The sequence below is a fragment of the Sabethes cyaneus genome, chromosome 2 (assembly GCF_943734655.1).
Source record: "Sabethes cyaneus chromosome 2, idSabCyanKW18_F2, whole genome shotgun sequence".
NCBI lineage: Eukaryota > Metazoa > Arthropoda > Insecta > Diptera > Culicidae > Sabethes > Sabethes cyaneus.
In genome coordinates, this window is record NC_071354.1 from 243646057 (window position 1) to 243668686 (window position 22630).

Sequence of the window (22630 nt, forward strand, 5' to 3'; positions counted from 1 at the left end):
CTTCATTCTATGAAACGTGATGAACATTGTTAAATTCTTATCAGGCCAGCCAGTAGGTATGTGTTTCGTTGCTGGCCCGGTTCATTGGTGCTAGCTTTATCAACGACAAACTAAATATAACAGCTATATTTCACCTGTTTTATTGAAATATTCCCCGCTAATGAAGCATTAAAACGGTGAAGACATTTTTATGATCACTCTGTTATAACTTGTCAATAGCGACTGTCACTTCAGCTATCGATGCATACATTCATTTTGTTTATTCCTATAGAAATTGGGGCAGTTTATAAAAATCTTGTTTAAACCGTTGCCATGGTTATCAAGAGTTTGTTCCTTAAAAGCAAAACGTCCATTTTTCTTTTGATGCATAAACTGGATTGCATCGGATCCAGATCCAGTACAATCCCGATCCAGTGCGATGGATTGTACCGGATTTTGCACGTAACAATTTTATCCAGTACAGAATTTAATATCCTCACATCTTCTACACTTTTTCATCACTTTACTACTTATTCGACTTTACCTTTTACGAATTGATCGCCAGATAGTGAAATATAAGAAGCTGAGTACAAACTGGCTTAAAACACTACAATAAATTTAATCACGTCGATTTAAACTCGTCACTCCAGCTAGAGCCATCCATTGTGAAATAACCTCGGATGCATACATCACCACTGTCTCTTTTTCCAACGCATTCTATGGTGCGGCGGTGCGAATATGCTTTGACACGGACACGGTCGTCAGGTGTAGGAGAAAGCCAACCTATGCCTACTTAGCATTATTGTGGCACAATGGGCCCCTACGACGAGCCCCGGCGATGTACTGCATAAAATTAAATCATTTGACCCCAATCCAGCAGCAGCACACTGTCGGTCACTGTTTTTCATTTTTTTTTTTGCTCGCAATAATTGCTTCTTTTGCTTTTCCCAGAGCTAGGCCAGTCAGCTACCAGTTCCTCTCTATGGAATTGTTATACCTATGTGTAGTACACATTGCGATACAGTTATTCCTTTCTCCCTCACAACTGCAGCTCCGCTAGTTCGCATCATCTGCTTTGCTGCTCAAAGGAAGGCAGCTAGCTGGCTGGCTGGCTGACTGGCTGGATCGAAACCGTATCCGATAACGATCTGTCGGTGGCTTTCCCGACGCGAAAAAAGTGCACATTGTGTAACAGTATTGCGAATGCGATTTGTTGCTACATAGCAGAAGAAAAATAAATTAAAATTCTATTTATCTGCGTAGGCATTGCGCTACAAATTTGCTACGCATTAAGTGTTTATTACTCATTAAATCAATTTTTCAACAAATCAGCTGTCGCATTGTAACAGCTTGTGCCATACTCAAACGCTAAGCACTATAGAAAAAAATCCCAATCAAAGTAATTTTATGTGTATTGAATGACGGTACTTACGTGTCCCCGCTAGGAACCTGACGGTCGTTTCTACGCTGTACACTTCGAGCTAAGCAGCTCCTGTTTCCGCTGCACCTGCGATGTTCACCTCGCTGTACAACTAGTTATTATTTCGTTAGCGCCTACTACTGTTGCAGCTGATGTTACCACAACAAATAATAAAGTAGGCTATTGTCCAGACCAGTATCGTGTTCTCGATCAAAATATTCAATCCACTGCTTCTTTTTCTTGTATGCACCCTCTTTGTGTTCGAATGCGTTGGCCTTGTCTGTAATGTGTGTGAATGCAGGGAAAAAAACTGTTCTGAAATTTTCACGAATAATTTATCGTTCGAATTTTCCTGCTTTCGGTAACATTTCGCTGCGAATTTTATATCACTGACATTGCACAAAACACCGTTTTCACTTTAGCAATAATTTCGAACCGAAACAAGCACTTTTTCTACAGGAAAATATGAATAAACATCGAAATTTTCGTTCCCTACTGCCGTGTAGCAGTAAACCGAACAACCGAAGATGATGATGTGTGCCCCGACCGATCGGACCTATACTACGAATGTGCTGACGGATGGCGGATTATTTTCCCTCGGGGCTGCGCACCTGTCCTTTGCACGATCCGCGCACCGAAAAATCCATCCACAAACTGCAATGCAAAATGTCATCACACATATTAGAACTGTCACTGATGGTACAGTGGTACCAGCGAAGCACAACAAACCAAAATCGAGCACTTTTTCGCCACAAACGCCGGTACCAGTGCAGGATTCGTCGTTTTACACCGCACTGTAAATTGTGTTAAGCGTTAAAGGGACGTGGCCGATGAAAAAACACAAGTAACAACGGTAGCTAAATTGCAAGAATAATAGGCGTTTTTGACAAGCTATCGCCCGCTTAGAGGCGCTACATAAAAAAAGTGATGAAAAGTAAAATCGCTGTCAAACTCCATACATTTTTGAAAAAAGGTGAAATAAAATGCAGTTTTTGATTAACCCTTTCAATTGTCAGGATTTTAGATAGCGAAATATTGGAAGAAATTTGTTTATTTACGTTAAGGCAAGTGAAAATATTCGAATTAATTAACTTTATGGCAGAGAAATGTTAATGTTTGATTTTGTACCGCATGAAACAAAAGTACATAGAGTCAGCTGTAAAGTTTACATATCCTGGATAGAGAATCACCAATTATTTTCAGTCTTCAGTGTTTTCCAATGTGTTTTCAAATATTTTTTCGTGATTAGCATAATCTGCGCCAAGAACCAAACATATAACCTATCAGTTCGTAGACATAAATTTACTTGCGAAGCTCTAATAATCTCCCGAAACAGAAACAATAGGCGTTTTTGACAAGCTATCGCCCGCTTAGAGGCGCTACATAAAAAAAGTGATGAAAAGTAAAATCGCTGTCAAACTCCATACATTTTTGAAAAAAGGTGAAATAAAATGCAGTTTTTGATTAACCCTTTCAATTGTCAGGATTTTAGATAGCGAAATATTGGAAGAAATTTGTTTATTTACGTTAAGGCAAGTGAAAATATTCGAATTAATTAACTTTATGGCAGAGAAATGTTAATGTTTGATTTTGTACCGCATGAAACAAAAGTACATAGAGTCAGCTGTAAAGTTTACATATCCTGGATAGAGAATCACCAATTATTTTCAGTCTTCAGTGTTTTCCAATGTGTTTTCAAATATTTTTTCGTGATTAGCATAATCTGCGCCAAGAACCAAACATATAACCTATCAGTTCGTAGACATAAATTTACTTGCGAAGCTCTAATAATCTCCCGAAACAGAAACAATATATATCAAGTGAAAGGTAATACTTTTTCTTACCTTTATTATCCATTTTCATCATTCCCACTGTTGGTAATTCAATAAAATATTACATTTAAAGTCGAGTTCCATATAGGTACCAGCAAGCATTTTGGGAATTGCACTTTTTTTGTAGTTCCAATAATCACAACCAGGTAGCGAACGGTTGCTATTAGTTTTGCTCGAACTCGCCTATTGCTGTTTACTGGTCGGTTAAAGATGATATAGAGCACTAAAATGATGTTTGAACAAGCGATGTTTAGGCTACTTTAAGTTCTCCAAATCGGCTCTCTCCCAAAAGCTGATAAATAGGCTTAATATATAGCGGGGTTTTTTGCTAAACAATCCGCTTTCAAACAACCATAAATATCAAACCACTTTACGGCTACTTATATATCCGTTTGTTGTACGATGCACCGCCGCCAATGGTGATATCCGTTTATTGTACGATATTTCTCGCCGCCTTAGTGGTGTCAGGATGAATACAAAAATGCCGCTACAGGACAAAGCCGGTTAGCTACTGATTGACCGTTCTATACGTTCGGTTTAGCTTAGGCGCTAAACTGAACATTTTGAACAGATGTTTCGAGTTTCAAGTGTCAGAGACCAATCGAACCAACAGTCTATAAAGCCGACAGTTCGTCACATTAATCGTGTCAACTCTAAGGCTTCATCACTGGATAAAATTCAAGCAGCCATCAAGAGTATGAAATTCAATGGACTGCCAGGGATAGACGGTATTTCAAACGAGATGCTCAAAGCTGAATCACATTTGTCTGCTTAAATGATGCATCAGCTTTTTAGCAATATATGGAAAACCGCAACTTTTCCGGTGTACTGAATCCAGGGCATATTGGTCCAAGTCCCTTAAAAGGAGACCTAACTGAATGCGGTAACTGACGTGGTATCACGTTGCTCTGTATTACTCTCAAAGTACTCTGTAAAAGGTAATTCTCAACCGGATCCACTACTCTCCGGCGACAGCAAGCTGGATTCCGTGCTGGTCGATCATGTGTAGATCTTATCACATCGCTCCGCATTATATTTGAGTAGATCAACGAATTCCAGGACTCTCTTCTGTGTTCGTTGACTTCGAATAGGCATTTGACCGACTCAACCACGAAAACATCTGGGGTGCCACTTCCCAACAAACATTTTTGATGTATAATTGCTTATTAAGCGCTTGATTTCTAAACATTAGCTGTGTTACGGTTGAATAACCCTATAAAGGCCCAGACACAATGCATACGGTTTTTTCAACGTTGCGGCAATTCGACAGTTTTTTCCATGTGCGTATATTGACGATAAAGGACCGTTTATTCAATTATAGCATCATTAGCTTGCTCTGCCCGCGCGAAGGTAGACCCGACGATGAGAAAGAAGCGTTCTACGCGAGGCTGGAGCAACGTACGACAGCTGCTCGTCACGGAACCACAGAGAACAGACATCCATTCAGGAACAAATTTTTCGGGAATTCTTGGATAAAATTTCAAATTAAAATCACCTAATATGCTAGCGTCACCTCCAATATAGTTTCCCAACTAAATGATTCTTTTGATTTGCACACTGACAACCTTTGGCTCCTCTGGCGCTGGTATATATGGACTATAAGCGTTATGCTAGCGCCAGATGCTAGCTGTTGTGAGTTTAGTGTAGAATTTAATGCGCCTTTAGCGACATCATCACTATAGTTTCCCAACTAATTTGACATAAGTTTTATCCTAGTGGGGACCTTTCGCTTGGATGTCTGTTCTCTGTGACGGAACATCAAGATCGTCATCGGGGATATGAACGCCCAGGTTGGTAGGGAAGAAATGTATAGACCGGTGGTAGGACCCCATAGCACAGAGAACAGATTAACGGGCTCGAAGAAAGTAATCGATTTTTTGTGTGTAAAATCTGTCGGTAGCGCCCTCCAGAAATAGTTTGCCAAACGCATAAAAAAATATCCATGTACCTTTATCAACATTTCTTTGTGCTGGAGTTACATAGCAGCGATGGCAGCGACATCAAGATTTAGTTTGCCACTTACTGCTCGAGGGGTGCTTTATTGAAGGATTACTCGTAGATTACATAAAAACCTTTTACACACTTTTTGTCAATTACCTGGTAGTCTGTTCTCTGTGCCCATAGCCTGCACACCGAAACGAACGATAACGGTCAACTATGTATAAACTTCGCAGCTTCCCGAGGCCTGGTGATCCGAAGCACCTTTTTCCCGCGCAAAGATTGAACCAAATTGACCATGTTCTCATTGAGGGCCGGTTTTTCTCTAACATCACGAACGTACGCTCCCGACGGGGTGCGGATATTGATTCTGACCATTACCTAGTAGCAGTACATGTGTTCTCAAAGCTGTCCTCCGTATACCGGACACGTCAAAGCCGTCCTCCTCGGCTGAACATCAGGCAGCTAGAGAACTACGCGCGAATACTGAATGAGGCACTGCCTTCTTCCGAGGAGTTAGGTGCTTCAAACCTCGTAGACGGTTGGGGCAGAATTCGCTCGGCCATCGGAGAGGTCGCTACCGCGGCACTAGGTATTGAGCCTCGGAGTAATGATTGGTTTGATGGGGAATGCCAACAGGCGATGGAGGGGAAAAAATCTACTTGGAAAAATTATCTAAGTATTGCCACTAGAGAGAACCTGGCCAAATACCTACGAGCTAGGAACCAGTTGACCACGATCCTGAGGAGGAAAAAGCGCCAAAAGGAGGACAGAGATCGTGAAGAATTAAAACAACTATACCGAGCTAATGACACGCGCAAGTTTTATGAGAAGGTGAACCCAACTTGGAAGGGCTACACACCGAAACCTGACATGTGTAGGGACGAGGGAGGAAATCTAATCACAAACGAGCGCGAGGTGGTCGACAGATGGAAGCAGTTCTTCAATGAACACCTCGATGGCGAAGTCGCAGAAGGAGGCGGAACAGAAATTAACCTAGGAGCGCCCATGGAAGATAGTAATGTCCTAGCGCTGATCTCCAAGAAGTCAAACGAGAAATCGGGCTGCTGAAGACCAATAAAGCCGCTGGGTAGGACCGCCTACCGGCAGAGCTTTATGAACATGGCGGAGAAAGGCTAGCAAAGGCTCTACACTGGGTTATTTTGAGGATTTGGGAGGAGAAAAAGCTACCGGAGGAATGGATGGAAGGAGTGGTTTGTCCCATCTACAAAAAAGGTGATCGGCTAGACTGCTGCAACTATCGCGGTATTACGCTGGTAAACGCCGTCTACAAGGTACTCTACCAGATCCTGGTACGCCGGTTGTCACCCATAGCACAAGGTTTCGTAGGGAATCATCAGGCGGGTTTCATGGAGAATCGCGCAACTACGGACCAAATTTTTACTATCCGACAGATCTTGCAAAAATGTCGGGAGTACAACGTGCCCACGCATCCCGTCTTTATTGATTTCAAAGCAGCATACGATACAGTCGATCGAGACAAGCTATTGCAGATAATGCACGAATACGGTTTTCCGTACAAACTGACGCGACTGGTCAGAGCTACTTTGGATCGAGTGATGTGTTTTGTACGCATCTCTGGGACACTCTCGAGTCCCTTCGAGACGCGGCGAGGGTTGAGACAAGGTGACGGTTTATCCTGCATGCTGTTCAACATCGTTCTTGAGAGGGTGATCCGACGAGCGGGCATCGAAACGAGAGGTACAATTTTCACTCAGGGTAGCAAACTTCTAGGCTTTGCAGATGACTTCGATATCATAGCCAGGAACTTTGCGACGGCGGAGGCAATCTACGCCAGACTGAAAGCGGAGTCTAGGAGAATTGGGCTGAAAATAAATGCGTCGAAGACCAAATACATGAAAGGAAGAGGCTCAAAGGAAACAAACGCGGCTCCCACGGACGGTAACCTTTGACGGTGACGAACTAGAAATGGTAGGGGAGTTCGTGTATTTGGGATCGCTGGTGACCGCGGACAACAACACTAGTAAGGAGATCCAGCGGCGCATCCAAGCGGGAAATCGGGCCACCTTTGTCCTTCGTAAAATGCTACGATCAGGAAGCATACGCCACCGCACGAAGCTAACAATGTACAAAACCCATATTAGATCGGTAGTTCTTTATGGACCTGAAGCTGTAACGCTGCTCACGGAGGATCTACGTGCCCTTGTCGTGTTCGAGCGGAAAGTGCGGCGAAAGATATTTGGCGGGTTACAAACTGAAAGCGGAGTGTGGCGGAGGCATATGAATCACGAACTACAGGCACTGCTTGGGGAGACTCCCATGGTACATCTAGCGAAGGTTAGCAAGCTACGGTGGGCCGAACACGTCGTAAGGATGCCGGACGACAGTGCGACGAAAATAGTCCTCTTCAACAACCCCATCGGCATCAGGAACAGGGGGGCCCAACGAGCACGATGGCTCGACCAGGTCGAAAGCGATTTGCGGCTTCTGAGACGACTATAGGAAATTGGCGACGAGTGGACCATGACCGAGCTGAATGGAGACGAGTGCTTGAAACAGCACGAGCCACCCCGGCTCTATGCTGAAGAAGAAGAAGAAGAAGAAGAAGAAGAAGAAGAAGAAGAAGAAGAAGAAGAAGAAGAAGAAGGGAATATAATAAACTGATATTTTCCTTTTTTCAAATTCATTGTTTTCTGTCAACTGTTTTCAGCCCTGACAGCCGCAAAACACAATGCAAAATTGTGAGAAAGCCTCTGTTAAGTTTCAATGCAGCTTCGAAAGCAACCAATAAAAAGTCCAAACCTTGATAAAATTACGAGGTTTAGGTGTTTAAAAGCTAAATAAAGGTTCTCATTTCTATTTACACTTCTTCGTCCCAGACAAAGGTTGAAAACCATCAGCTTGACAAGCGTTTGATCAGCCTGAATTTGTTGTTACTTGGTAGAGATGGTCGGGTATGAAAATTTGAATACCCGAACCCGACCCGTACCCGATCAAGAAAAAAATTAAAAACCCGTACCCGACCCGAACCCGCAAGTTTATTATTTTTGATACCCGAATTCGACCGCAACCCGACGGGTACGGGACGGGCCCGGGTACCCGACCATCTTTAGTGTTAAAAAGGTCAATAGAGATACCCGACCCGACCCGTACCCGGTTTCAAAAACCAAAATTAAGAACCCGTACCCGACCCGAACCCGCAAATTATTTTTTTTTCAATACCCGAACCCGACCCGAACCCGGCGGGTACGGGTACGGATGCGGGTTTCGGGCAAATTTTCCGCTACCCGACCATCTCTATTACTTGGGTGGGTGGGGAATTTGAAACAATCGTCAATAAACGGTGTAAAAAGTGTGGGTGTATTGGAAACAACCCACATCAGCTGCTTGAAACCGCAGGCGAAAATAATGGGGCATCAAGCAGTTGTCAAAAAAGAAGAAAACATAAAAGCCAGCAGAGAAAGAAAAGTCAGAAAAGTGCAACCGCAATTTTTTTTCGTTTGTGATGGCCTAAAATTTCCATTTCATCGTATACTTGCTTCGGTCGAACATTAAAAGCATCATGTAAAGTGTAAATTGTAAATTGTGAGCTAGAAAACACATTGGCACTGGAATGTGAACCTGAAGTTTGAAAGTTACGTGAGTTTTTCTTGCCCGCACTTTGCTGCTCTTCTATAGCTGTGGCTGCAAAAATAGGAACCGTAAAAGTGAAACGCAGACCGGAACAACCGATCGGTATGAATAAAATCCTGCTGGTGCTGATTATTGCCAGTGGATTTCTACTGATCATCTATGCCAACAGCAACATCTTCAATCGGCGGAATATTTTGATGATATTCCAACAGAAGGTTGATCCTGGAGGAGGAGGAGGAGGCGAGTTAGTGCATCCGGAGGTGCCTCCCGATAGTAGCCGCTGGACGGATGATAATGGTGCCGCCTTCGGGAAGCCCGCTTCGGCGCAGTTTCTAAGTGCCGCTCGAATCAACGAACTGAAGCGGGTCAAGTACATCCCGAAGGAGAACAATGCCACCGAGTATAACATCTTCATCATCTACACGAAGGAAAGCCAGAACGTAATTCTGAAGAGTAAGTTTGAGTTGTTTCTGAAAAGTCTGCTCAAGTATACGACCATTCCGATGCATCTGCACGTGATAACGGACGAGCAGAGCGAAACTTCGGCCGAGGAGCTGATTCGGGAACAGATTAACCACTATCGGAAGGTCGTTTTCTATACGCTGTATGATGTGAAGGATTGTGCCGAGAAGATTAGCGATATTGTGAAGAATATGCTGCCGTTGTTTAATTATAAAACAGGTGAGTTTAAAAGTTCCCTAAGAAAGTGGACCGGTTGGTTATTTTTGGTTTATCTTTCAGGGAGTTACTACAGTGACGCACTGTTTCTGATTTCGCTAGGATTACATCGAATTGTGGACGTAAATATGAAGCGAGCAATTATCATCGACTGTGATGTGGTGTTCCGGTCGTCGGTCAAGGAACTGTTCGATCAGTTTGACCACTTTAGTTCGGAACATTTGTTCGGTTTGGCACCGGAGTTGACGCCAGTTTATTTGCATATTCTCTTCAAATATCGAGCTCAAAATCCGCACAGTCTGTTTGGAACGCCATACTATCTGAATAAGACGCAACTCGCCATCGGCAGTTCGCTCGGTGGGTTCTTTAGTAGGACAACGAAGAAGACGAAGCACGGCTATCCGGGGTTGAATTCCGGTGTGGTAATGTTGCGGCTAGACCGCATTCGCCAATCGCGGCTGTACGAGGAGATTATCAAAGCCGAATCGGTGAAGAATATGGTGGAGAAGTACTCGTTTAAGGGACATCTGGGCGATCAGGACTTTTACACGCTGATGGGATTCGAGTTTCCCGGACTGATCTATCGGCTGGACTGCGTCTGGAATCGGCAGCTGTGCACCTGGTGGAAGGAAAACGGCTACGGTAATGTATTCGATAGCTACTTTCACTGCGAAGGGACGATTAAGGTGTACCACGGGAACTGCAATACCCGCATTCCGGAGTGAACGGCGGTGGTATGTTGTGGTGGGGACAATAACCTGCGAGCGGGGATGAAACGTTACTTTTTTCTCGCTCCTGTGGATGGTTGTGGTGGTCTGGAAACAGGTAAATCTTATTGTTTTTTCTAATCTTGTTAAAAGGAAGTCTTTGGGGAAATACCGGTCTGCAACCAATATCTATAGAATTTTGGGAAAGATAATTTTGATTTCTTTTTAAACTTCTTGAAGATTTCTTTACCACTGCTACCATTATCTGTATTTAATCCACAACACAACTACTGCTCCTGCTTGTTCCTCTACTGTCTTTACTGATGTAGACTCTGATGTACTCGAAAAAGCTTCCAATGCTAGTGACATATAATTTAGAACTCAATCCGCACTAAGTATATATTAATGACACATTCCATGAACAATTGTTTTGTGATCTCATTTTAAGAAAATGATTTTATTTAGTGATACATTATTATACATTAGCCTAACATGCTATCAACATATCTAAATTCTCTAGCAAATATCAGTTAAGTTGCCTTACAAAACCGTACTATATTATATACTAAAAGGTGAAACGAAAATAGCTAAAAGTGTTGCAATATCGGGACTAATTTGAAATGTTTGCAATTTTAGTTAAGACTAGATTTTTTTGTTAACAAGTTTTAAATTCTATCTGTCGATCTGCAATCTTGCGTACGCTTAACTAAAACAAAAAGCATATAATCTCTTCGCTACGTGCCTGCTTGCGAGCAGCGTGAGCGATTGTTACTTACTTTGGTTGATTTTATTACATCTACTATGAATACTATGAATTGTTAGTTGCATTTAAGTTAAAAAGCTAAAACAAAAACCCTTGGCGTTGGCGCTTAGAATTCCAGCAACTGAACTGGTGCGGTGTAGCCGAAGCAGTAGGACTTGTTCGCGTTGTGTAGGAACTGAGGAACAATAAGAAAATTAATTAGGACACGTAATTTACGAATGTTAGTACAGTAAAGTAAAGTAAAGTAAAGTTATATAGGGCCAAACGACGCAGACGAAGGCGTAATTATATATACATGGCGTATAATGATAAGAGCGGGCGGCCTTTTTCGGGTGACTAATAGTTATTAGACTGCAATAAAACAAAAATATTCGCCGAATATTCATCCGTGATCAAGAGGAAATTGTACTGATGAACTTCGAGAAATCGGACAAAAAAAAGAGTTTTTTTTTTGTTGCAATGAATCGAACCGAACAATGTGATGACAGTCCACTGACAGACGATAAAACTAATGGATATAATATTAAAGTCGTCGTCGATGATACAAATGCCGAAGTCGAGCTAGAGGATTGGATACCAGCTCATAATTGGGCTGCGAACCACAATGTTTTTGTTGAAAAATCAAAATTTTGCATCACTCTAAGCTGATAGTATCACCATTGGTCATAAGATGCCATCATAAGAATGTAATAAAACCCAAATTGGTACTTGGGCGAACAAAATTATCTCATGGAGTAGAATGGTGAATGAGGTATTTTACTATACTAAGCTATTCGAATTCGTTACGGAACTTTCAACCTTTCAATTGTCCTCGAGGTACGACTCAGTTTTAATAAGCCAGCCATCGTCGAATGTTCTAATCACGACTGGGAGAGACTGTTAGAGTCAACAGGATCGAAGCATTAGGCCCAAAATTGTCCTGTTCCACAGCTCGACACTCTGTTCGTTGGTAGGCACTTTTAAAGGTGCTACACATGTGCCATGTTTCCGAGAACCACTATCTCGTGATATGTAAGATGTGCGTGCGGCTATTCAATGCGTTGAAATCAAGGACATCAGGAAAGATGCGGCTGAACATACCCAGCGGTTAGCGGCTGAAAATAGCCGTTGTTAGGTGCTCGAGAAAAGTTGAAGCGATCCATGCTGTATCCTCGGGACGATCAATACCGCAGCGCTGGGTAGGACGTGATAGTCAACGCCCACCGAGCGGTTCGATTCATGGGGGCTGGCGTAACTACCAGACCAGATTTTTACCATCTGACAGATCTAGCAGAAATGTCGAGAGTATAACGTGCTCATGCACCACATCTTTATTGATTTCAAAGCAGCATGCGATACAGTCGATCGAGACCTGTTGAAAACATTGCTCATCAAACCAATTTGCCTCACCTATGGTAGTGATCAAAGATGCCAGAATCACAGATTTTTTCACACGCATAAATTTGGGACCCACCAATTATGTCAGTTCCTGTGAGTTCTAGTTCTAACAATGTGCCTGATAATTAAAGTACTTCATAAACTATGTATGCTACAGAAAAAATACGCTAGAAAAATTAAATATTGCGGAGGAAATGATAGGGCCCCAAATTTATGCGTGTGAAAATGGCATCTATAGTAGTGATCGTCTTGGCGTTTGATCGATTAGACTGTGGATAAAAGCTATCTTTTGTTACAAAGAGCAGATTGAACAAAGTGGTCGCCATAGGGAATGAATAGTGTCTTTTCTTTCTAAATTTATAATTGCAATTAAATCAGTAATTAAAATAGTACTAAATCATCAGTAAGCTTTCTCGAAAGGGTAGTTAAGTACCGATTCTCAGTATCAATTAAATTTAATATGTTATAGTGTTGAGGAAACCAAAAGCGAGCACGTTTCCAAACGTGAAATAGGTGGGGGAAATAGTAGGAAACTAAATCCCTAAGTATCAAAAGGCCATTGTTAATAACTACCATTTATGCTGAAAAATATATTCTTATTTCAGTTTGAGCGAGACAAAATCAACCGCTACAAAATTTAGTTCCGAAACCACCTTAACATTCTCAAAGGATTTAACCTCACTTTCGAAATGGGAGCATGCGGAAAATGTGACCATCCGGACAACGACGAAATGGTCTGTTGTGATGAATGTGAGTCGTGGTGGCACTACGGCTGCGTAGGTGAGTCCCCCGGAGTGGCGAACCGCGAGTTCAGGTGCGAGAAATGTGCGGTTAAAAAATGAAAGAAAGTGAAAAAGTCCGGTAAGAATATCGTTCCTGCTTTACCGAACCCTGGACTACCTTTAACACCAAATTCCACCAATCCACTGATCTCTGGGGATGCTTGCAAGGATGAATCTACTACAAGAGATCGCCATAGTAAAGCCGAGAAGATTGCGCCGTCCGTAGCCGGAGATGATGCTAAATCTGTTATGTCGAGTACCAGTAAACGATCCGCTTCTAGATTACTTACTTACTTACTTAATTGGCCTAACGTCTTATGACAAAGTTTGCGCAGTATAATTTCTCCATCTGTTTCGGTCCATGGCAACTGATCCCCAGTTCCGCGGGCAATCAGAGCTCGCCAGATCTCGCTCCACCTGGTCTTGCCACCTCGCTCGCTGTGCCCCTCTTCATCTTGTTTCTACCGGATTTGATGCGAAAACCATTTTTGCAGGATAGTTGTCCGGCATTTTAGCAACATGTCCTGCTCAACGTATCCGTCCAGCTTTAACCACTTTCTGAATACTTGGTTCGCCCTAGAGACGCGCGAGCTCATGGTTCATTCTTCGCCTCCACACACCGTTCTCTTGCACTCCGCCAAAGATGGTTCTTAGCACCGCCGTTCGAAAACTCCGAGTACTCGTAGGTCCTCTTCTAGCAGTGTCCACGTTTCGTGCCCGTAGAGGACAACCGGTCTAATTAGCGTTTTGTACAATGTGCACTTTGTACGGGGGCTCAGATTGTTCGACCGCAAGTGTTTGTGGAGTCCGTAGTAGGCCCGACTTCCGCTGATAATACGTCTTTTAATCTCACGGCTGGTATTGTTGTCCTCTGTTGCCAGTGAACGAACTCGTCGCCTACCTCGAACTCATCCCCGTCGATTACCACGGTACTGCTCAAGCGGGCCCTGCCTGTCGCGCTCGGTCCCGCCCGCCAGCATACACTTAGTTTTAGCCGTATTTATCTTCAATCCATTTTCTCTGCTTCGCGATTCAGTCTGGTGTACTGATCTTCCACCGCCTCAAATGTTCTGCCGACAGCATCCACGTCATCAGCAAAGCAGATAAATTGACTGGATTTATTGAAAATCGTGCGCCGCATTTCGATCGCCGCTCTAAAACACCTTCAAGCGCAATGTTGAATAGCAGGCAGGAAAGACCATCTCCTTGTCGAAGTCCTCTGCGAGATTCGAATGGGTCCGACAATCCACCCGAGATTCTCACACAGCACTGGATCCCATCCATCGTAGCCATGATAAGTCTAGTAAGCTTACCCGGAAAGCCGTTTTCGTCCAAAATTTTCCATAGCTCTTGTCGGTTTACGCTATCATATGCGGCTTTGAAATCGATGAACAGGTGGTGCGCGGGGACTCGGAATATGCGGCACTTCTGGAGGATCTGCCGCAGGGTGAAGATTTGGTCTGTTGTAGACCGACCCTCCATGAAGCCAGCCTGGTAACTTCCCACAAATCTATTGGCTATTGGCGATATTCGATGAAAGAGGACTTGGGACAGCAGTTTGTAGGCGGCATTCAGGATAGTGATTGCTCGGTAGTTCTCACAATCCAGCTTATTACCTTTCTTGTAGATAGGGCAGATAGCCCCGTCTTTCCACTCCTCCGGTAGTCGTTCCGTATCCCAAATCTTGACAATCAGTTGATGCAGACAGCCGGCCAACTTGTCCGGGCCCTTTTTAATAAGTTCCGCTCCAATGCCATCCTTTCCCGCTGCTTTGTTGTTCTTCAGCCGCTGGATGGCTTCTTTAACTTCCCTTATTGATGGGGGTGGCACATCTTCGCCGCTTGCTGCACCAATGTGGTCACTTCCTCCGCTATCATGGTCTTCCGCCTGCACGCCATTCAGGTGTTCATTGTAGTGCTGCTTCCACCTTTCGATCACCGCACGGTCGTCAGTCAAGATACCTCCATCTTTATCTCTGCATCTTTCGGCCCGCGGCACAAAGCCTTTGCGAGATCCGTTGAGTCTCTGATAGAACTTCGTGAAAGCGGTACAGCTGTTCGAGTTCTTCGCACTCTTTCTCCTCTTGGTGGCGCTTCTTTTCCTTGAAGAGTCGGGTTTGCTGCCTCCGCTTCTGTTTGTATCGCTTCACATTCTGACGGGTGGCTCTACGCAGCATTTGTACCCGCGCTGCGTTCTTCTCAGCCAATATCTGCCGGCATTCCTCGTCAAACCATTCGTTACGTCGATTCGGTGCCACACTGCCTAGGACGTTCTCCGCTACGCTGTTAATGGCTGTTTTCACGGCATTCCAACAGTCCTCAAGAGGGGTTTCATCCAGCTCACCCTCTTCCGGCAGCGCGGTTTCGAGAGATAACGCGCCTCCGGTTGCTTCAGTCGCGCTAGATTATACCGTGGCGGTCGGCGGTATCATATGTTGTTCACAACAGATAGTTTTTGACGTATCCTTATCATCACTAGGTAGTGATCCGAATCAATGTTAGCGCCCGGATAGGTTCTGACGTCGATAATGTCTGAAAAGTGCCGACCAGCTATCAGAACGTGGTCGATTTGTGATTCTGTCTGGTTGGGTGATCTCCAGGTGTACCGATGGTAGAGGTTATGCTGGAAGAAGGTACTACGTATGGCCATGTTCTTGGAGGCGGCGAAGTCGACAAGTCTCAGGGCGTTTTCGTTCGTTTGCGGGTGGGCGCTGAACCGTCCAATCACCGGTTTGAATTCCTCCTCCTGACCAACCTGAGCATTACAGTCTCCGATGATAATTTTGACATCATGTCTTGGGCAGCGGTCGTACTCACGCTCCAACTGCGCGTAGAATTCGTCTTTGTCATCATCGGTACTTCCGAGGTGAGGGCTGTGTACGTTAATTATGCTTATATTGAAGAATCGGCCCTTGATTCTTAATCTGCACATTCGGAGGTTGATCGGCCACCACCCGATCACCCGCTTCTGCATCTCGCCCATCACTATAAAAGCTGTGCCCAGATCGTGTGTATTCCCGCAGCCCTGGTAGATGGTATGACCATCTCTATACGTACGTACTATCGTTTCTTTCCAGCATTCCTCCTGCAGCGCTACGATGCCGAACTTGCGGCTCTTCACTTCTTTAGAAAGCACGTGAGTACTTCCGGGGAAATTTAGAGACCGACAGTTCCATGTTCCTAATTTCCAATCGTTAGTCCGTTTTCGTCGCCTGGGTCTTTGCCGATTGTTCCGATTAGATTTATTATTATTACTTACGGAGTCCATTGCTTTGGTTTTTTTTAGTGGTTCAGGCTTGTAAAGCCCGCAACCAACCCCACAGTTTCGCCGGAGGGCCAACGTAGCTCGAAGGAGTCGTCCTCCCCTGTCAGCATACGACCTTGGTTTCCACCGGGGTTGGTTACCCGGTCTCCACCGAGGTTGCTCGTATCCCGGCTGGTACCACGAGGAGGTAGGGGTAGGAGTTGCTAGGTAAGAGGCTGTGAACCACTGTGGGGTCTATTTTATGCCCAGTGCACAAGGCACCGATGGTACGCATTACCAAGCCGTTTACCAGTCTTCTACCGCTTCTAGATTACAATTGGAGATTCGCCGCGTGGAGGAAGAATTGCGTATGAAAGAACGGCAGCTGGAAGAAGACCAACTAATCCGTGAAAAACAACTCAAAATGGAGAGAACGATAGCACAGAAAAGGCTGCAGCAGGAGAAAAAACTGCAAGAGCAAATGCTTGCCCAAGAAGAAGAGCTGCTGCGACCACGTTTAGCAGAGGAGGTTGCTTTCCAGCATCAACAAAAAGCGCTGCGGGAGAAATATCAAAAGGGACGGTTCGATATAATGGCAAACGAGCTGCATGCAGAAGAGGGAGCAGTTGGTGGCAGAATGGCTTGCCGATAACAGAATTCAGGAAAACCGTAAAGACGGTGAGAATCTGCAAATATTACCCATTGAGCCGGGTATGCCAAAAAGGAATCCAGGAATACCGATTACAGTAGCACGAAAAACCGCAATACCGCCACGTCCGCGTTGGAGCATATAAATCCTATAAAAGATACAAGCGATGAAGATAGTGCATCCGTTTCGATCGTTGATTCCGCGGGATCTACACGTGCACACGAGCAGCGCGACAGGTATTGTCTAAAAAGTTACCAACGTTCAGCGGACAAGTGACAAGTCGAAGGGTGGCCACTATTTTATAGCAGCTACGTTAACTCTACAGCGACATGTGGATTCACTAATATAGAAAATCTTGTCCGTCTTCAGGAATGCCTCAAAGGGCCCGCGTTAGATTCTGTGCGCAGTCGTTTATTACTACCAAGGTCCGTGCCACAAGTGACACATACTTTGCAAATGCTTTGCGGCAGGCCCGAGCGGCTAATTCATTCGCTGCTGAATAACGTCAGGAAAACGAAGGCACCTGAGCAAGACCATTTAGAAACGTTTATACCGTTTGGGCTAGCGGTACAAGAATTATGTGATCACCTAGGCGCTACAGATCTTCGGGATTACCTTACCAGTCCAATTCTGATACAAAAACTAATAGGTTACCAGATAATACCAAGCGTGAATAAGTGCAGTTTAAAAGCTGTGAAAGCCGCGTTACTCTAAGGACCTTTGCAGATTTTACCACAAAAATTATGTCAGAGGCAAGCGAGGTTCTTGTTGTCGACACGAAAGCACGAGGACTGCGAAAACCTGATAGGCCTAAAGACAAGGGATTTCTCCATGCATATCGAGAAAACGAAGAAGGGGAAAAGTATCAACCCCAGTGCCGCATCTGCATGAAAAATGGACATCGAGTTCGTTATTGTGATGCTTTTCATCGTATGAACCTGGCGGAGCGTATAAAGCTGAAGGAACAATATAAATTATGTGAACGGTGTCTAAATGAGCACGAAGGTTGGTGGTGCAAATTCAAATTTACCTGCAACGTTGGTAGCTGTCGCGAACGTCATCATCCACTGGTTCATCGTATGGCGTTTCAGCCAAATATTCCAAACCCTGTTACGTTGCTAGCAGCACATCATCATGCTCACGGTACTGAACAACGTTCAATAATATTCAGAATAGTTCCGTTCACATTGTACCATAAGCGAAAGGTAGTGGCTACTCTCGCATACTTGGATGAGGAATCGTCTATGACCCTTGTGGAGAAACAGATTATTACCGAGCTCGGAATGACGGGTAAGCCACAACTTATAGACTCGGAAACTATTGAACCTATCGGCGTGAACATTTGTATGCAGGGCTTTTTGGGACCGGGGAAGGTTCTTATGACGATTAGAGACCCTTCTCTCGCTAAGAGGCGGAAGGGGGGGGGGGGTCCCATAAAAATGAAACGCAAATTTCTGCATAATTCGAGAACTAATCAAGCAAATGGAACCCTTCTGTGGAAGGAGGGAAATGATGGAAAATCGGTGATTTTGATCAAATCTGTGAGTTATCGCCAAACGCACAGATCACGATGCGTACAGTACAGTACAAGACAAACAATGAATCTTTAGCATTGATCACAAGACTTTGTTCTCTAAACAGTCTCAGCAGTCGATGACAGTGTTACATCTTACCTAATTGCGAGAAAAAAGGTTACTCATGTTGATGTTGTTTGTATTGATTTATTGTACAAGCCTAGGCCCAGGACTGCCATTCTGTTAAATAAGAAAATAACATTTTCTCCAATTACAGAATTCATCCAATGACGACGTCGTTACCATTACGTTGGTAGTCCCGACAGCTAGGTGGAAGCAGAAGATAGTCGTTGCGTCCGCCTTCTTTCTAGGGGACTAGGACGAAATACCATCACCCGAGGTAGCTAAGATCGTGCGGTACTGCAAGGCAGTCAGCAACCTGTACGTGATAGGGGTGAACAGGGGTGAGTACCTACTTGAATATTTTACTTCTGACGATGTCAATGTAATCAATGTAGGGAATGATCCCACCTTTGTAAATGTTATCAGACAAGGGGTTTTAGAACTTACTCTATGTAACTGTAGCTGATCTTAACTGAGAGAGTCAAAAATTGGCCAAGTTTATCAGACCACAGACATACCATTTTCGACATTGAGGCTAACCGTCTTGAGAGAACAATTCAGGAATCCGATGAAAACCAGTTGAAATTCCTTTAGAGAACAACTAATCTGATGGGAGTGTCACTGTTACCACCAGGGAAACTCTGGTCTGGAAGTTATGATGAACACACACACACTTCGCTGGCTCGACAGTGACCATTGGACAAGCCATAGCCATAGGCAAGGCACTGGCTTGGACGCCAATTGCTTACGGAGGCTTTGATCAAATGGGCACTCAGCTCTTTTGAACCAATGAAATCGTCAGGTCCCGATGGTACTCTACCCATTTTCTTACAAAAAACGGACGGTGTTATAATCAAGAGAATGGAGAATTGACGGAAAGTAAGATGGCGTTCTTACCTAAGGCTGGTGAAAAAGACAAAGCCATGCCTAAGGCTTTCAGACCGATAAGTCGATGACAACACTTCTTAAGTTGATGGAGAAAATCACGGATAACTATATCCGCAATGAGTTTTTAGAAAACTCTCCGTTACATAGAAATTACCATGCATAGCAACACGGTAAATCTACGGAAATCGCACTGCACTGCTTAGTGACGCTTTGTGGTTTTCTTGATGTTGAAGGCGCAATACGATAATACGTCCTTCGCATCAATTAATACGGCTCTCTGTCAAAAGGGAATCGACCACACTGCAATGAGCAGGAGTCAAGCGATGTTTTCGAGCAGAGCAGTCAATTGCTTACGCCGAGGACGTTGGTAGAACGAACGGATAGCTTCCGAATGGACGGTCGTCTGAAAGCAAACGTACATGCATCTAAAACTTTGTCGTCGGCAGAACAAAATGACAAAACTACGTGTGAGTGTACGGAACGAGGCTCCAAAGTTCTTAAACTAAAATTATTACGCGATCGGGAAGTTCACAAAATACGGATAATACGGTTTCATTGGCGAACATCGAGGCAAATATATTAATTCTAAGTAAACTCTTCATCACAGTGCAAGTTACCAAGTTAGTCATCTGTATTGCTGCGGGTATTCTAGTTAAGGTAGTCTGTTAGTTCCAATTTCTCAGTCATTGCGTTCGTTCGAAGGAACCATTCAAGCCTGGTTGTCTTCGGAATGGTTCAGACTGCGTAGGGAAATGTTTTCGACGGTACTGGAAAACCGTTGCCGTCGGTTGCCCTTGAAGCAGATAGTTCGGGAGAGGCACAACACTAGGCAGCTCGTTGCCAGCAAGCTGCTTACAATGGCCACCACGGTCAGAGTGCTTGCGTACAAGGAATCGGAAACCACTGTTGGTTCATCCGGTCCCATTGGAATCATGGGTACAGGTGATGGCGAAGTTTTCGTTACCAGCGAGCGGTGTTCTTCGGCATCTGGTAAATAATTCTTGCGCGTGAATTTATGTACTTTGGTTGGAGATAACTCCGCCACGTATACTTGGCCTCCGTCCGGACTGATGCTCAGCTCGTGTGGATTGCTAAATGCCATCTGCTGATTGGAGGGGGAAAATTTGCCCACTATTTCTCCGCTAACCATCGAAAGTACGAATCCACTGATTGGCAGTGGTTGGCCGATAAATTGAGGACCGTTTATGATGTACAGCAGACCTCCACTTAAGGGAGCGTATTTCACACTGAACAGCCGGCTTCCTATCTGCGGATGGCTATACATTGAATGGAATGTTCCGTTTCCGGCGTTGAAACATTGCACTCGGCCCTGCTCGCGATCCGCTACGCACAGCAAATCCTTATCCGCAGCGTACGTTAACGCGTGAGGAATGGCGAAGAAGCTAGCTGGAACTGGTCCTGTCGGCATGCTGAACGTACGGGTCAAACTGAAAGAGTTTTTTCCCCAACTTAGGATCACGCTCCCCTCCGGAGAGAATTTAATCACCCGACCGTTGCAGTAGCCGTCGGCTACAAAAAAGTCTCCACTATCCAGCACTGCGACGGATGTTGGCTTACAAAAGCTACGAATATCGTTACCTGGTTTGAAGCGATTCCCCAGCGTTAGAATCGGTTCCGTGCTGGAAACGCTTAAATCAAACTTAAAAACTTGATGCAAACCAACATCCGTGAGCCAATAATTGTTATGTCGGTCAATCGTCAAACCGTGAGGCATGTAGAAGCTGCAACAAAATCGAAAAATTATTATTCTAAGCTTCACACCTTCAGCCTAAGGAAGGAGTTCTCACTAATTAGCACCCCATTCACTGACAAGTGCTCCGGTTTGATTAGTAAGAATCAACAGCGTTGATTCGGCGATGGGTCCCCGATCAATTGGAAGGTACTCGTTACGCTGATTGAACGTACTTTGGTCCCAAACGTGTGATCCCCGGTGGAAGATAACAACGTTTCCGTACGAATCGAATGCTACCGCCGAAACGGATCCCAGCTTTCGATCCAGTGAAGGCCAACTTGACACGTATTCGTACTCTAAAGAACGAAGAAAATACATGAATGATGAGTTTGCTGTGGCTAAAGAACCCACAAGAAACAATTACCGTAGTCACTGTTCCGGAGATGAGTTACGTTCGTGTTAGGTGGTACCGTCTCGATTGAAATCTGAAGTGAAGACCATAGATAGTAGCTAGAAGGTTCCTCTGACAACTGAATCAACTGGACTCACCTGTTGCTCGCCTTTTACACCGGCTATTGCGCCCGTTAGTAAAAGCACTAGCAGCTTCATTTTCACACCCGTTGTTGTGTTCTTAAGAGATGAGGTAAACATTTCGCTATTAGCATATTTGGCCACGTTCCATTCAGAACGATGTCGATACAAGTGACGAAATGTGTGTAATTAGGTGTGATTTTTTGGACCGAAACTTCGGAATTCGCTATCTTTTGCCTGTAATTTTTTTTTTTCGATGGAAATCCCGATAGTGGTTTGCAGATGTGTCAACAGTCGACCGCAGACAAGCAAAACAACGAAGCACCGTTAGTTGATTATCTCTTCTGCCGGAGCGATTCTTCCTACTCCAGTCAAATAGAGAAGGAAATAGGACAGAACTTCACGACACTGCTATTCGAGGTACACTGAAACTCTCCTTAAAGCAGTCTCAGCTCTCAGCTGCAGCGTGATGACGACGATGGTGTGGTAGAATGAATGAACGTAAAATGAATGATGGCTAATCAGTCTAGTCGGGCAGGGGTGTATGTGTGTAGGCTTAATCTACATGAAGTGGAGGTAGGATTCTTGGCCGAATGGGTAAATAGAATAAAAAAGTGCAGGTGGATTTTTGAATTGTCTTTCATAGAATAAAAACGGTATCCCGGATGCTTAGTAGAAAACAAAATAATCGTTTAAAAATTTGAAAACGGATCGTATTCTTATTCATCCTGGATGCAAGGTTTAAATGGACAATCTCTCATTATTAGCTTGCTTGAAAAATTTGAACCAAAGCAAATTGATCCATTTAAACGTTACCAGATGAGGAACGAGTAATAAAAAATATTAAATTTATAGCTTTCTTTCTTGTTTTCTTTTAAATTTAAACCGTTTAAAATAA

The 22630-nt window shown here is 44.2% G+C and overlaps 3 protein-coding genes across 4 annotated transcripts in view; 1 reads left to right on the forward strand and 2 right to left on the reverse strand.

Annotated features, from left to right (window-relative positions):
- LOC128733543 (protein dopey-1 homolog) overlaps positions 1-1926 on the reverse strand; it is a 30809-nt gene extending 28883 nt beyond the window's left edge. For both annotated transcript variants that reach the window (XM_053827195.1, XM_053827194.1), the window contains exon 1: positions 1412-1926. The gene's annotated coding sequence lies outside the window, so the exon portion shown is untranslated. The remainder of the gene's footprint in view (positions 1-1411) is intronic.
- A 6697-nt stretch (positions 1927-8623) lies between these two features.
- On the forward strand, positions 8624-11246 carry LOC128736885 (xyloside xylosyltransferase 1). Its single transcript, XM_053831385.1, has 2 exons — positions 8624-9465; positions 9526-11246. Exons 1-2 carry the CDS (start codon positions 8889-8891, stop codon positions 10185-10187), a joined length of 1239 nt encoding a protein of 412 aa, XP_053687360.1. The 5' UTR covers positions 8624-8888; the 3' UTR covers positions 10188-11246.
- Positions 11247-20070: 8824 nt separating this feature from the next.
- Positions 20071-22166, reverse strand: LOC128735088 (peptidyl-alpha-hydroxyglycine alpha-amidating lyase 1). Its single transcript, XM_053829573.1, has 4 exons — positions 21751-22166; positions 21626-21686; positions 21317-21557; positions 20071-21250 (listed from the first exon to the last, which is right to left on the reverse strand). The coding sequence occupies exons 1-4, from the start codon at positions 21850-21852 to the stop codon at positions 20218-20220; spliced, it is 1437 nt and encodes a 478-aa protein (XP_053685548.1). The 5' UTR covers positions 21853-22166; the 3' UTR covers positions 20071-20217.
- Positions 22167-22630: the final 464 nt, after the last annotated feature.

Bases quoted from the DNA above. Each gene is read 5' to 3' on its own strand.
- LOC128736885 (XM_053831385.1), top strand. From the start codon at position 8,889: ATGAATAAAATCCTGCTGGTGCTGATTATTGCCAGTGGATTTCTACTG. The intron at 9,466-9,525 runs GTGAGTTTAAAA...TTTATCTTTCAG, and splicing joins GTTGTTTAATTATAAAACAG to GGAGTTACTACAGTGACGCA.
- LOC128735088 (XM_053829573.1), bottom strand. From the start codon at position 21,852: ATGTTTACCTCATCTCTTAAGAACACAACAACGGGTGTGAAAATGAAG. The intron at 21,687-21,750 runs GTGAGTCCAGTT...TCTTCACTTCAG, and splicing joins GTGTAAAAGGCGAGCAACAG to ATTTCAATCGAGACGGTACC. The intron at 21,251-21,316 runs GTGAGAACTCCT...ATTTTGTTGCAG, and splicing joins AGTGAATGGGGTGCTAATTA to CTTCTACATGCCTCACGGTT.